We start from the raw sequence: 16,515 nt of genomic DNA on the forward strand, positions 1-16,515 counted from the left end.
ATGACACATGTTCTTCTGCAATAGTTCTTTTATGATATCTCTCACCTTTCTTTTCCTGCACTAAGGTTTTGTCCTTCCTGCCATCAAAGTAAATACTCTTAATGGGTTTATTTGTAGACTGAAACTCATTACTAAGGATATTTCTGTTCTTTTGACGAGCTCTTCTAACTTTATTTTTATCGATTACTTTTGAGGTATCACTATCGCAAATAATTCCCACATCTTTTAATACAGCTGTGGCAACAGCAGCTGCTGACCTGTCAGAAATTCCATATTTGTCACATATGGTACCTAATGTGGGCAACTTTATCCTCATTTGACTACAGGATGGTTTCGACGGTAAATCAATATTTGCAACACTAGGTGAGGCTTCAGATGAAGAAGAATTGTCAGAGTCTGTTGATAACCTAGTGACCTCAGTAGAACAGCTGGGCATAGAAATATTGTGAAATTCAGATTTGAATTTTTGTACTCGTTCTGTTTCTTTTGTTTGTCTCTCCGTCCTTACATTCAACTTTTTAGTTGTTTCACGATCAACAGTTCCTATAGCCATATCTCTAGTGGACCGTTGATCCAAAAGAAATTCCTGTTCCTGCTTTGGTACTTTTCTTGATTTATCACACTTGCATGCAGAAAAATCACACTTACAGGCAGCAATGTCGAACAACTTATCCCTTGTTTCCTCTTTGAAGCTGGTAATCTTTAACTCATATTGAACATTTCTTTTGCTTTTTGGATATCTGATAAGGTTTAAATATTTATTATGATATTTACGTAATAATTGCATGATGCGGTCCTTTGACACGGTTGGAATTGACGCTGATTCCCATATACTTTTGATTTTTGGCACAAGCACTTCACAAACTTCATTAAAACTTGGTTCCTTTCCAAAATATTTAGTAAACTTCAGTTCATAACGAATAAACAAATAACATCGAAGCACATGTTCTATCGTTGGTAAAACATGACAGTTTAAGTCGACTGGGTTACCGAAAATTGGACATTCTACTTTACTTCTTGTAATATTTAATTTTAAAGCAGCCATATTTATGGTCGTGCTAGGTATTCACGCAAATACAACAAACACAATCTATTCGTCTTGGCTTTCAACAAATAAACAATAAACATGCGTTTCACCCGAAAGCTTATTTCGCACTAAGAAGATAAGCGACGACAAGTACCATAACTCTCGACGATCCATCTCAGCCGGGACTGTTCGATTGTATCCGAGGCTTCACGACCAAGACCATCAGTATTAAATACTTTTATATTATATTATTATACTTTTTATGCTTTAAAGTTATACGGAGTTAATTTTACATTTTGTGTTTGGAAAAAGTTGGAAAATTGAGATTTTATTTTAGTTAGAGGGTGGTAGAGGGCTGATAAAATCATTTTAAAATAATAAGAAAAAAACAAAAGATTTATACACGGTAAAAGACAAACTTTGAGCGGTATTGTGTTCCTAATTTATTTATTTATTTTTCAAGGTCACTTAAGGGCTGGTAGAGGGCTGAAGACATTTTTTCAAAATAAAACAAAAAATCACAAGTATTTTTTACACATATACGCATCTTTTTACGGGTATTGCGTTCCTGTTTGATTCGTTTTTTTTCTGAAGTCCAGTTTCGGCCCACCCTAGCGCATATACAGTAGTTTAAATAAAATATGCATGTTGTTTTCACCCAATTTTGAAAAAATGTGAAAACGTTGAATTATTTACGTATGTCTGTCCGTACGTCCGTCCGTAGACACAATTCTTCCGTCATTATACCAGGTAGAATGACAAGTGAGGTGTCGAATGAAAGCTTATATTATAAGGATGGTACTAAAGGTGAGAAATTTGACCTAGGACTTCCGGTTTTCGAGTTGCAACCGGAAGTACTGTTTTAAAGTCACCGGAATAGTACAAGCGATATATTATTCGATCCGCTTTAGCAAGACGAGAACAAATATATACTTCCGTTTTCATAACTGTCTGTCCGTCCATCCGTGAATATAACTCCTCCGTTACTAATACAGATAGAATGACAAATGAGATGTCGAATGAAAGCTTATAACCCAAGGATGGTGTTAAAGATAAGACATTTGACATCGGACTTCCGGTTTTAGAGTTGCAACCGGAAGTACCTACCGTTTTAAAGCGATATATTATTTGACGTGCCTTAGCAAAATGAGAATAAATGTAGAGATACTTTTGGTTATTATACCTATAATTTTCGGTTAAAAAGTTCTAACCGGAAGTGCCATATAATATAATCGCAGAAATAGTACCTGTGACATATCAATCAAATCGTATTGAAGAGTCGAGCTTGAATCTTTGAAAATTAAAATTTAAAAGAAAATTAGGTGTTGAGAATTCTGGGAAAATTCTTGTAACCTGAACGAGGTTACGAGACGGTTACTACAGTTTCCCAGAATTTTCAACACTTAGGTAATTTTCTTTTAACTTTTAATTTTCGCGATTTCCGGAATGGAAATCGAAACTCAAACGGTAGTATTTAAGAAATGTAATTTTCGTTACACCAACAATTGTGGCTCAATCCCATATACACATTATTAAGAGCTTTTTATTGTTTTCTAGGCCAAAATTTTTTTCCATTTTCTTTTGGTAGCTCTCTGGAGGGTAATTGATCTATTTAGTTCTTTTATGCGAATGAACATTCTTGTTCTAAAGAACAAGCGTTTTGCCTTTTCGGGGCATTGAATATCTACACTTTGCAACAAAAGACTTTTTATGAAATTTTCACCACATACTAATCCATCTTTATTATGTGCAGCAAAAAATACCCTGTTGAGACTCTCAATGGCATTCATGAATGCAGAAGATGGTTTTGACAAACCACCCTCGCTCAAATGATCTATCCACGTAAATGATGCACTCGACGAACTTTGCAATGATAAGTCGTTCTTAAATTTATGGCAAATGAATCCTGCCAGATCATTTAACTCCATTTTTTTTAATTATTTTTCACTCTCTTTTTTATTTTTCTATTTTATCTTCATTATTTTTCAATGCAATTAGTATTAAAACGTATAAATTTGATTAAATATTGAACATATTTAGAAACAGGAAAATTATAAATTTGTGTTTAATCTGAATTTTCGTTGTTTTTATTATTGAAATAAGTTTTAGGAAAACATAAATTGTTCAGTGTTTGATCTTTCCAGCTGATTCCTTTTTTGTACAGAAATTTGCTGAAATTATAAACACACGTTCGCTTTCTGTTGATGAAGGTCAGAAAGGTCTGATGTTTTTTAGTGCAGTGAGTAATTTTGTAAATGTCCGGTCAGCTGATTTGAATTGTCGTACAACGTGACCTCTTTTTTAATGACCGTTTATAATTTTTCATCGCATTCTTCATAAACATAAATTTAATTAAAAATTAATATTTACGATATAATCCTGGACCCTTCAAAATGAATCAGATCTTTTGCATAAACAATAGAATGTTTAGGCTTTAAAAATGTAACTAAAAAATGAAATATTTTAAGTGGAATTTGTTTCAAGCTTCGGTCATATGTCGTATAATCCGTGTATAATATTAATATACGACATAATATGACGGAAGCTCACAACAAATAAGAAGTGTGGAAAAGTCCTATTTAAAACGAAATATTTAAAAAAACCTCAAAAAACACAATTAAACGAATTTATAAGCGAAAACGTATGTTAACTATATGTGTACTGCAAGCTAACTTTTAAAACAACTCTGTGAGTGACGTATTTCGCGCCAAGGAGGATCCGCCCACAAATGTGTACCATCCTATCTCTGGTTGAGTGTATCGTGAGTTGTAATTGTTTCATTTTTAATTCAGTTTAGAATCTGTTCTCCGACATCAAAGACGTACATTTTGTAGATTTGTAGTATTGTAGTATTTTGTAGTATTTTGTAGATTATTTTTGTAATAAATCTTTTTAAAAACATATACACGGAGTGTTCGAAGTTAATTTACATATACAAATATACATAATATGTAGGTATCTAATATTCTTAATATTTATATACTTTATAAATTTAAAATTATAATTAACAGTTATATTTGAACAGTTTTGAAAGGTAATTCCTGGTAAGTTTTGCTTCAACACATTTTGTTTGACAACAATAATTATTGTATTTGTATTGCGCATGTTACCATGAAAACGGCGATCATATGTATGGAAAACTTGCGGAGAACCAGTGAGAAATTATTTCTCACTGCAATGGCCGACATTTCTCACTGCGTGAGAAATTTTTCATTTTGAATCTATGTAAGTAGTGAGAGAAGTTGCACATTGTATAGCATCCATAGAAAAAGAAGTTTGAGTAAACCCAATACCAAAAAAAAAAACATAAAAATTAGCATAATTTTAGGTGATGCATAACTTTTGAAACTCTGTTTATATTATAATATGCAGGTATCTTATGAAAATCTTGTTCTTAAAATGCCAAACACCAAAGTGCGTAGGCGACTACCCCATTACTAAGGTTCTGTTCTTGGCGGCGTGATACAGCTCGCCTGTGTTGTGTATTCCTGTCCATTCCTTAATATTCCTTAACCAGGATAGTTGTTTGTGGCCGACTCCTCTCCTACCTTCGATCTTCCCTTGTAGGATTAACTGTGATATTTCATATTTTGCTCCTCTTAATATGTGCCCAAGGTAACTTCTTCTTCAAGTGCCATCTTCGTTCCGAAGGTTGGCGATCATCAGAGCTATACGTATTTTCGAAACTGCTGACCGAAACAATTCGTTGTTGCTACAGCTATACCATTCCCGTAGATTCTTTAGCCAGGAGTTTCGTTTTCTTCCTATGGATCTTTTTCCTGCTATCTTCCCCTGCATAATTATTCGAAGCAGTTCATATCTTTCGCCTCTTGTAATGTGTCCCAAGTATTGCAGTTTTCGTTTTTTGATCGTAAATATGACTTCCTTTTCTTTATTCATTCTTCTCAAGACCTCGACGTTTGTGATTCTCTCCGTCCATGATATTCTCCCGATTCTGCGATACATCCGCAGTTCAAATGTCTCCAATTTTTTGATATCAATATTTTTCAGCGTCCATGACTCCATTCCGTAGAACAGCACAGAAAGTACATAACATCTCATCAGGCGAAGTTTCATTTCAAGGCTCAAATCTCTTCCACAGAACACTCTCTTCATTTTAGTGAATATGGATCTGGCTTTTTCTATTCTTATTTTGATTTCTGCTGAGCTATCATTGTCTTCATTTACAAAAGTGCCTAAATATTTGTATTTGCTAACTCGATCGATAATTTCATTGTGTAAATATAAATTTTGGACATTTCGTGTTGATTTCGATATTACCATATATTTAGTTTTCTTTATGTTCAAAGATAGTCCATATTCTTCGCTGCAGTCTGCTATCTTATTCACCAATGTCTGTAGCTCTTCAAGTGTTTCTGCGATCAGAACGGTGTCGTCGGCATATCTAAGATTGTTTAATCTAACACCATTTATTTTAATACCTATGGATTGCTCAGAGAGTGTTCTATTCATTACCTCTTCGGAATAGAGATTAAACAGGGTTGGTGACAGTATACACCCTTGTCTCACACCTCGCTTTATTTCAATTTCTTTAGTGGTATTATTCTCTACTCTCACTACTGCTTTCTGATTGTAGTACATATTTGCTATTAGTCGGATGTCTCGTTTATCTAAATTCTTTTCTGCCAGGAGCCTGATTAGATGATCATGCCGCACTTTATCAAAGGCCTTGTTATAATCTATGAAACACATGAATACATCTTGATTTATGTCAAGACATCTTTGAGACATAACGTTCAGTGCAAACAACGCCTCTCTTGTTCCGAGTCTATTTCGGAATCCAAACTGGGTATCATTGATGTCCATTTCCAGTTTTCTGTGTACTCTAGTGCGTATAATTTTCAGGAATATTTTCAGTACATGGCTCATCAAACTGATTGCACGGTAATCACTACATTCTTTGGCATTTATCTTTTTTGGTATAATAACAAAGGTGGATAAAAGCCATTTTTGTGGTATTTTTCCTGATGTATAAATGCTATTGAAAAGTTCAATTAAAATGTAGATCGAGTCTTCTTCTATCAGTTTAAGGAATTCCGTTGGTATTTCATCTGGACCTGGGGCTTTACCGTTTTTCATTCTTTTTAGTGCGTACATTACTTCCTCTTCCGTTATTTCTGGAACTTCGTCTCCTTGTATGTTACTTAGTTCAGATTGTTGTCTATCATCTGCAAAGATGACATCAACATAGTTTTTCCATGTCTTCAACTGTTCTTCTAGTTCTGTTATTATGTTTCCGTTGACATTATACAGGGTCTTTGGCTGCTTACGTTTTTGTGTACCTGCAAGTTCTTTCACTTTTTTATCTTTACTAATCTCACTAAAAAAAGCTTGCGATTCTTAATTAATCCAAAGAGTTCCCTTTCCACGCCGGCTCTCTTAAGGACGTCATCGTTTCGAACTCTATCCGCCCAAGGTATGAGCATCATTTTTCTCAATGACCACATTTCAAATTCTTTAAGTTTGTTGATTGATGTTATTTTCAAAGTCGACAATTCCATGCCATAAAGCAAGATGGACCATATGTAGATTAGACCATAGATTCTGTAACGCATTTCGAAATTTCGGGTTTGATTACATAGGAGCGGTCTGAATTTCATAAAAGCTTGTCTTGCCATATTTGTATTCGGGATTTTATTTCCTGTTGTGGATCCATTGGTCATTGATTGTGGTGCCGAGATATTTAAATGATCGTCACCTATGTATATTATCGGGTCTTCTGGAGGGTTTCTGCTAATGGCCATATATTTCGTTTTCAAAATGTTGATCTTGAGGCCATAGTTTTAACGTGTGCGATTCACCGTATCTAATAACTGCTAATCTTTCAAATTGTCGGTTAATCTGCTCGGTTCTATTTCCTTCAGCAATCAATATTCTGCATGTGGCGTAGACATCGCAACAATAATAATAAAAAAGAAATTCAAATTTATATTCTTACTTTTCTAGAATTACTCAACATTGAGTCTATGCAATGCTTTACCTTGGTGAGTAAAGATCTTCAGAAATGTAAAACTACCTTCACTGAAAAGCTAGTAAAATTAAAACAAAGTCGCAACATACTGGGCTCTATGACGTTTGAGGAAGAATACGAGTTTTGTAGGTAAGTTACGTTTTTTACACAATAAAAGTACGGTAAGCTCTCTTTTATAGACACAGACACCTATACAGGGTGATTGATTAGTGTGGTAAAGCACCGTAGATCCGTTTTGTAATAGTCCGTTATAATAATAAAAGTTAATAAGAAAAATTGTAGCCAACTTTGAGCTTCACATTTCAGAATAAATTACAATGTTACAGGGTGTTCGAAAACATAGTGGCAGACCAAACTTATGTTTTTTTTTAAATGGAATACCCTGTATTTTATTTGATATTCGAAATCTTCTTAACTTCTCCAATACAAAAATATAAAGTTTTTTTATGTTACGCACGGTATTTATAAAGTTATAACCAATTTTATATGAAAATCGTAACAAGTTTAACTCACTGTATAAATAAAAATAAGGACAAAAGCAATGGATTATTGACGCCATGTTTTTTATTTATTGTAAAAATTTTCATAAATTATTGATATTGCTACTTTTCTTTATATTGAATACAGGGTGAGTCAAAACGCAAGTAGGTACGTTATTTTCTCAGTAATTTTAAATAGAATACCCTGTATTTTATATCACTATCGAAAAGTACCATTACCGTACTTTAATTTTTATAAAACATTCCCTATGTCTAAATTTATTAGTTTTCGAGATAGGTATTTTCATTTTTCAGAGCAAATTATTAATTACGGGTCTAGTGCCCGGTTGCACCAACAGATCTTAAGCTTAAGTCGAGAATATTATAAGAATTAATATATTATTATTACATTATATTACAATAAGAATACCATAATATAATAATAGATATAATTGATAATAAGGTAAGAATCTAAAATTAGCGTACAACTTAAGTGATACTCAAGGAGGCCCTATCTATAAGTAGAGCGTAGCTAAGGTGGAGCTTAAGAGCTGTTGGTGCAACCAGGCATAAATCTTTCCACATTTTAAGTAAACCATGACTGAATTGTCTACAACTGAGGCAAGCCGCACACCAAAGAAACATGAAACGAAAAACATGAAACATGAAACGAAAAACATGTTTCATGAAAAGAAAACAATGCTAAACAAATCTCAAAGTCCGCCTATCAATGAAACGAGTGTGATTCATGCTAATGACACATTTTTATTTTCGGAGAGTCTCATAAATGGCCGGACGTATATTTGTTTAGCAGTGGTTTATTTCCATGAAACGTAATTTACGTTTCATGTTTCTTTGATGTGCGGCCTGGCTGACAATTTACGATTCTCCGAATAGTCTTCGCGCTAATTCCCACTCGCCACGTCATCGACAGCCACGTCAGTCACGCCAGTCCACGGTATAAATAACCGCCCCAGCGTCAACAACAACATATATATATATATATATATATATATATATATATATATATATATATATATATATATATATATATATATATATATATATATATGTCAAAATACAAAATACTATTTGTATATTTCGTTGTCAATAGTATTTTGTATTTTGACAACGAAACCCGATTTGGGCTTCGAAACGTTAATAAATTCATTTTTTAGTAAAATTGTGGCTTATTTCCCATAGAAAATACTTAATCATAGTATATTATAGCATCAATGTTTCGAACTTCAAGCGATCCTTCTTCAGGTGACTGAAGGTGACAGTTTGAAATACTGATTACAAAAATGTATATCACTCGCGCAAAATTTCGATCCAATGCTTTTTAAATATATTCGTTTTTTTAATCCTGAAAAACTAATAAAAATTTTTGAAAAATTTAAACGTACAATGAAATATTACATTATTACCGAGGGCCCAAAGTCCCTAAAAACTTCTATAATATTTATTTTAATAAGTTACAGGGGTGAAAACAAAAAGAAAATTTAGTACGATTTTTAGTTTCAAATATATCATTCAAAATAAACTTTTTGTTTATTCTAGGGACTTTCAGCCCTCGGTATTAATGTAATCTTTCATTCTGCGTTTAAATTTTTCAAACATACTCATTATTTTTCGCAGGATTCGTAAAAAATAAATGCATTTAAAAAGCATTTGTACGAAATTTTGTCCAAGTATTATACATTTTTGTAATCAGTATTTCCAAAGCTTTTAAATGAGATGTCACACGATGTACTTTCCCATTTAAAAAAATCAAAGTTACGACTGCCAGCTGAAGAGGAATCGTGTAAAGTTCGAAACATTGATGCTATAATAATATACTATGGTTATTTTAAAAATTGACCTATGCGAGCGTTTTGCTTATGTGCTAAAAATAAATTAGTTAAGATGGGGCGTAACACTTATTCCTGGGCACTGTATAAAATTGGATATAACTTTGTAAATACCCTGTATAACATACCAAACGTTTTTTATTTTTCTAATGGGGAAGCTAAGAAGAATTCGAATATAGAATAAAATACAGGGTGTTCCATTTAAAAAAACACAAGTTTGGTCTTCCACTATGTTATCAAAGACCCTGTAACATTCTAACTAATTTTGTAATGTGAAGCACAAAGTTGGCAAAAATTTTTGTTATTAACTTTTATCGTTATCTATTACTATACCGGATCTACGGAGCTTTACTCCACTAATCAATCACCCTGTATATTAGTATGATACAATTAATCCAAAAGATGGCATAAACCAGACATCCAAAGTGAAAAAAGTCACACCATTTTGAGGAAGGAGAGATCGATAAATTCGTAGTTTTTTACGTTTTTCGTCAATATTTCTAAACCTATGCGGTTTAGCATGAACAACTTTTTTACAAAAATGTTCTACATTATATTTGAAATAAAAAAGGCCCGATGCATAATCCTTCTAAAACGAACGGTTCCAAAGTTACGGAGGTAGTATAGTATAATTGGTCCAAAAAAAGGCCTAATCCAGACTTCCAAATTAAAAGTTTTTCTCCAACACCAAATTGTTCTATATGGTCCACATATTGTTCAGTAAAAAGTTACACCATTTTGAGTGTCCGCTTTGGGGGTAGATGGGGGAGAAGTCGGTGAATTAGTAGTTTTTTTTACGTTTTTCGTCAATATTTGTAAAACTATGCTTTAGCGTAAACAATATTCTATACAAAAATGTTCTACATAAAATTTAAAATAAAAAACGTCCTATAGGTACATAATTGTTATAAAATCGTTTCTGACGTTTCTTCAAGCGCTTATCACTAAGATACCATCGGCCACTGAAATAGCAAATTTTATTTGCAAAACAGAATCCTGTTAAAGAAATTTCTTTCATTATTAATAATATGTATTATAAATTGGCCAAAAAATATAACAAGTATAGAAAACCTCCATTTTTGACCATCCGTAACTCTGGAACCGTTTATTTTATAGCAATTATGTATACGACCTTTTTTGTTTTAAATTTGATGTAGAACATTTTTGTATATAGAACATTGTTTACGCTAAAGCATAGTTTTAGAAATATTGACGAAAAACTTAAAAAAACTACTAATTTACTGACTTCTCCTCCATCTCCCTCCAAAGCGGATGCTCAAAACTTTTTACTGAAGAATATAGAACAATTTGGTGTTAGCGGAAAACTTTTACTTTGGATGTTTAGGTTAGGCCTTTTTTGGACCAATTATACTATACTATTTTTCTGAAGCTATTTCCTTGTGGCATTTTTATAATTAACTATTTAGATGGGAAGTAAGCAACAATTAAATTGAAAAAAAAAAATTATTAACGTTTCGACGCCCAAATCGGGTGTCGTTGCCAAAATACAAAATACATACTACTAAATTAAACAAAAACGGTGACAGTTAAATTCATGCGTTAGAGATTACATAGTAAATCACAAGGGAAAACCAGGAAAAAACCTTGTGATACTATCCCGACATCGTAAGTATTTGGCCTTACATTTAGTTTACTCTCAAATCTAAGACCGAATTCTGACTTAAATATATATATATATATATATATATATATATATATATATATATATATATATATATATATATATATATATATATATATATATATATATATATATGTTGCTTAAATTATAAATAATATTAATAATATATAGATATATAAGTAATACTAAAATATAAAATATATATACTCGATATGTTATTGACTTACTAATCGTGGTATTTTCTTTCTATTGACTTCCTCTTTCAGTGTGGGTAACCACATCCTACTGCATTCTACCGAGGAGTTTAAGACACAATTTGTTTCATTTAGCATAATTAGAGCCGCATCTTTGATTTTTCTTTTACTTTATCGTACTACATACATAGTATAGTATAATAGATAAAGTTATCTTCTTCTAAAAGTGCCTATCTTCTAGAGATGTTGGCGACCACATTGACCCATCTTATTCTATTTACGGCAGCTCGAAATAGATCAGTTGACGTTAGACCAGTCCACTTCCTAAGATTGGCCAGCCAGGATATACGTCTACGTCCAGGGCCTCTCCTGCCCTCAATCTTGCCTTGTAGAATCAACTGCAGCAGTCGGTATTTTTCATTACGCATAATGTGGCCGAAGTAAGCCAATTTTCTGTTCTTTACGGTGTTAATTATTTCTTTGTCTTTTCCTAGCCTCTGGAGAATAGTTATATTAGTTGTGTGGTGTATATATGAGACCCTCAACATACGTCGGTAGCACCACATTTCAAACGCCTCTAACCGTTTTATGGCATCTTCTGTCAGGCTCCAGCTTTCAACTCCGTATAGGAGGACACTAAAGACGTAACATCTAAGAATTCTTATGCGTATATTGATACTTAAAGACAAGTTGCAGAGAATTTTCTTAAGACTGTTAAAAGAACTTCTGGCTTTTTCAATACGAGTTTTTATTTTGTAGCTATGATCCCAAGTATCCTTAATGTTGCAGCCCAGGTAGCATATTTTCTGTACTCTCTCTAGAGGTGTATTGTTTACTGTAATTTGGGCGTTTATGTTGGTGTTTTTACTACTGATCATTATTTTTGTCTTCTTACAGTTTAGTTTTAGGCCGTATTTGTTACATGCTTCTACAACATTATCCATGATTTTTTGGAGCCCCTGCGCACTATCCGCTAGCAATACTGTATCGTCTGCATATCTAATATTATTTATAAGTTGTCCATTTACTGCAATACCATCTTCTGATTCGTCGATAAAGTTATAGGATCGTGCAAAAAAAATTTTAAGATTTCACTTTTTTTCGACGTTTTAAGTCCCCCTGAGTCTAAAAAGCAAATAAAAAAAACATGTCGGAAGTATGTACGTACGTACGTATGTCGCCACCGCCCAGCAAAAACTACCAGACCGATTTCGATGAAATTCGGTATGAGTAAGTTTAAGAGAATTTTGTCGAGAAACTAAGCTTTTAAAAAAAACCTCTCAAAGGGGGGCCGAAATAGGGGGGTTATTCTGCCGTCCTTAGGAAAAACGCCGTATCTGCAGAGAGATCGCATTTTAGTAAAATCGGTTTTTGTTTAAATGTCTAGCCGTTGAAAACTATTTAGAATTTTTTTTTGTTTTCTACTTTATATACATAATAAATATCATAGAATTCATATTTATACATACGATTGGCAAAATATATTTTATTTACTCTAAAAACTCATGTTACTGCGTTCTTTCTAAGTATACTACATAAAAATTAACTTCTTCCTCCTTAGGAAGAATGCAGTACTGCGTTTGCGCTAAGCATTTTCTTATTTTATAATACAGTAGGCTCTCTCTATAACGAACACGGTTATTACGAGGTTTCGCTTATAACGAGGTACACTAGATGTCCCATAAAATTCCTATTGAACTGAACATTTCTATAACGAGGAAAAATGAAATCGTAAAATATGTATCTTTATTATTCTTTATCTATTTTTAGCGCTGTAATGGCTATAAGTAAATAGCCCAACTACCTACCTGGTATATATAAATTCCCAACATCTGTGCGGTTCTCCAGGGTAGTACTTAATTAATACTCCGTGGCGTTACAACCCTTCATGGGTTTTAGCCGACTCGACAACATGCCTCCACTGTTTTCTGTTGAGGCCGACTCCACTGAAGATATCGAGGGTAGTGCTTTAATAAAAATCCACGCCTACCTATAATAAAGTTCTTCCTGTTCTGTTTATTTATTGGCCGATACTGAATATTGTAAAAAAAATTATAATTTATGATGGCGAAGCCTTACTGTCGAAAAAACAATATTTAGCAACTTATATTGCTCCGAATGGCATCACTATATAATAGAAAGTTAATATTTTAGACAACGATATAGGTATGTATGCACAATATATTTGTTGTCTGATATAACGAGATCTGCGTATAACGAGGTAATTAGTCTGCCATATCAGTTCTCGTTATAGAGGGAGTCTATTCTATAATAAATACAATATAACGATGAAAAAGGAGAATAAAAAACATTTTTTTATAAAAGTGTGTCATAAAAATGGATAAAAAAAGTGTTGGAAATAATTTTGGAATTAATAAGTTTGCCGGTAAGGGGCGTTTCTTGAATTTTAAAATTAAAAACATTCCAGAAACGATTAACATTTACGATCAAGTTTATTTTTAATTATTAATTATTATACATTGATTTAACTATGTACTTTTATAACACATTTTTTATTTGGAAATTCTACGACGTACGGCGATCAAAATACTTCATCCAAAATTCCTATTTCGAACAAACTTTATAAAATTTGCACTGTTTAAAATGCCTGATGTAACGTAATAATACAATGTGGCATCAACAACAATATTCATACACATAGGAAACTCCGCTATACCTCACATTATTTCTTGATCACCAACAACTCAAACATATGTGTTTAGATTTTCTATTGATAAAGAAAAAATAGCTTTCTGCAGTATTAACTTTGTTCTATTTTCTATTTGACATATATTTAAAAAATTATATCAAACAACCGTTCACGTTGAAAAATGGCAACAAACTAACCTTATTAAAAATTTTACACATGCTGTAATAATCTGTCAAATGCTTAGGCAGAACGCCGCATCTAGTGCCTGCTTAGGATAAACGCGGCAAGTGACCTTTAAATACGGCGTTTTTTCTAAGTATTTTTCAGATGACGCATTTATTCTAAGTATCCATGAACATTTTTGCAGATACGGCATAAAATGCGTTGTGTTTAATGTATTTTGGCTTAACTTACGTCATTTTTAGTAAGAAAATAAGATAGACATGCACATTTGGGTTAGAAAAATGTATAAATCTAAATTTTTCAGATTTTTGCAGATACGGCGTTTTCGCTAAGCACGGCAGTATTTAGGGCCCGTTTTTGCAAATTTTGACCGAAACGAATAAAATTTAACTCAAAGTTAGCTCATTGACAGGTAAATAGAAATACGGTATTTGACATTTCCATTTTCAAAATGGCGGCAAACATGGCCGACCGCCCACCCGACACATTTCCCTACCTATCTAAAAACTTGTTTAAGATAAGTTTAATTTGAAATAGTCGTTATTATATAGCCTAAAGATAGGGCTATAAGAAGAATATTATCGTTTTCCAGAAGAAGTTATGGGTTGCCTATATTTAAGGGGTCAAAATTTGACATAATTTTAAACTAGATTTTCTCAAAAATGGCCCAAAGGAATTTGTTTATTTTTTGATATATTTTTGATATCCTATCGGTAAATTGAATGGCAGTAGTTAGATTTCTTAACTCCTATAGGAGGGGAGTAATGAATTTTTTTAACAAAATATGTGAGTGCCCGTAACTTCCTTTGTAATAGAAACTAAAATTTGAAATTTTGCAGAAATATATGGTACTTTATTATCTATTATCACAAAAAAATTTACCCAAAATATGGCTTCCGGTTGCACAGGAAATGAAAAAAATCTTAATTTTTTTTAGATACGGTATATATATAGTATATTTTTACGGATTTTGAAAGAATGCAAAATTATTTTTCCAATGACATAAAACTCGTTGCTGTAGCTCAAAAACTCGAAAAGTTACAGTAAATAGAAATTTAGCTATAATCTTGTGTGTGTCCTCTCTCAGGCGATCATAGCAGAGCATTATTATAGGGCAGTCAATGAGGGTATTTGGCTCCGAATTCCATCTTACTATATCGATGTACTTGATATTTTCACAGTAAGTAGTGAATAGCTCAAGAAACAAAATCTACCCTATATACTATGGCACTTTTATCTTGGGGCGGTTCCCACCACCTTTAAGGGGGTGGAAAATTTGTTGGTCAAAATAAGCACGGAAGTGGTTAGAGAACCTATTTCTAAGCAAAAACTGGTCTACACTTTTTTTTGAGAACTCGATACTTTTTGAGTTATGCGTAGTTGAAAATTGGTCATTTTCATTGAAAAATGACACCTTTTCGAACGGTTTTTTGTGAATACCTTAAAAACTATGTATCGAACTAAAAACACTATATAAAACATTTTTTAGATTATAAATAACAAAGAGACTCGTTCCTTCGTAAATGTTCTATTTGTAATACAAAAAGAGATATGGTAGGTGAAAAGAGTTTGTTTTTTGGTGTATGCTCAAATTGGTGTATTCAACTTGAAATAATAGAGGAACGGTAGGTTGTAGGTTATAATGCTACCAACGCTGTTTGAGTTTAATCAATCATCTGATCTTGGCAACAACGCTCATACCTCTTTCCCCTCGTAGCGCCACTATGTTTACCTCTTTTGGTCAACCTTTTGAACCTACGAGTTTCCTGCACACATAAAACTCGACCTTACACTTTCAACCGCCGACCGAAGTGGTCGATTGCACAGCACACACACGACTTCATAAACTGTAAGTTGTACGTTTTCATTACGATTCAGAGCAAATAAATGATTTCAACCATTGTTAACATCGACATACCATCCGAATAATGTTTTTGGTAGTAATATAATACATTCATATTGAAGTACTAGCAGTGTTTTGACTCATTACATAATAAAATTGAACCTCTACCTATGGAAATACACCACTATCGAAGTAACCACAGAAAATCCATCTGAGAAAACATACAGTTGTTTTCTGTACCCTGGCTCAAGAAGTAAGCCACACTTGGGACGATTAGAAGCCCTATTCGTTCATGGTCCTTCTCACCGATGCAAAAATCAGGGTTTATAATAATTAATAATAGCCCTTCACAGAAAATATTTTAAAAATATCATACATACTTACATTACCAGTCGGTTTGGAACTGGATATTTAAACAAGATACCTGGCGAACGATTTCGACATACAGGGAAAATAAAAAGACATTTATTTTGCGTAAATAAAAAACTTTTATAATAATTAATTTTAAAACTTGGCAATTCATTGTAACACGTAGTTTTAAGGATTACACAAACATTTATTTGCTCTTTGAACTCTTTAATATTTTGAATTATCACCAAATTTTCTAACTTTTCACTTTGAATCAAATTATGAAATTTCACTGAATAAATATTTT

General features: G+C 32.7%; 1 protein-coding gene across 2 annotated transcripts in view; it reads left to right on the top strand.

Moving 5' to 3' along the window:
• Nucleotides 1–16,515, top strand: part of LOC114338490 (uncharacterized) — a 291,422-nt gene that overhangs the window by 224,742 nt on the left and 50,165 nt on the right. For both annotated transcript variants that reach the window (XM_050649598.1, XM_050649599.1), the window contains exon 4: nt 6,995–7,148. In XM_050649598.1, coding sequence (XP_050505555.1) covers nt 6,995–7,148 — 154 coding nt within the window. The remainder of the gene's footprint in view (nt 1–6,994; nt 7,149–16,515) is intronic.

Source organism: Diabrotica virgifera, chromosome 4, assembly GCF_917563875.1.
Source record: "Diabrotica virgifera virgifera chromosome 4, PGI_DIABVI_V3a".
NCBI classification, from domain to species: Eukaryota; Metazoa; Arthropoda; class Insecta; order Coleoptera; family Chrysomelidae; genus Diabrotica; species Diabrotica virgifera.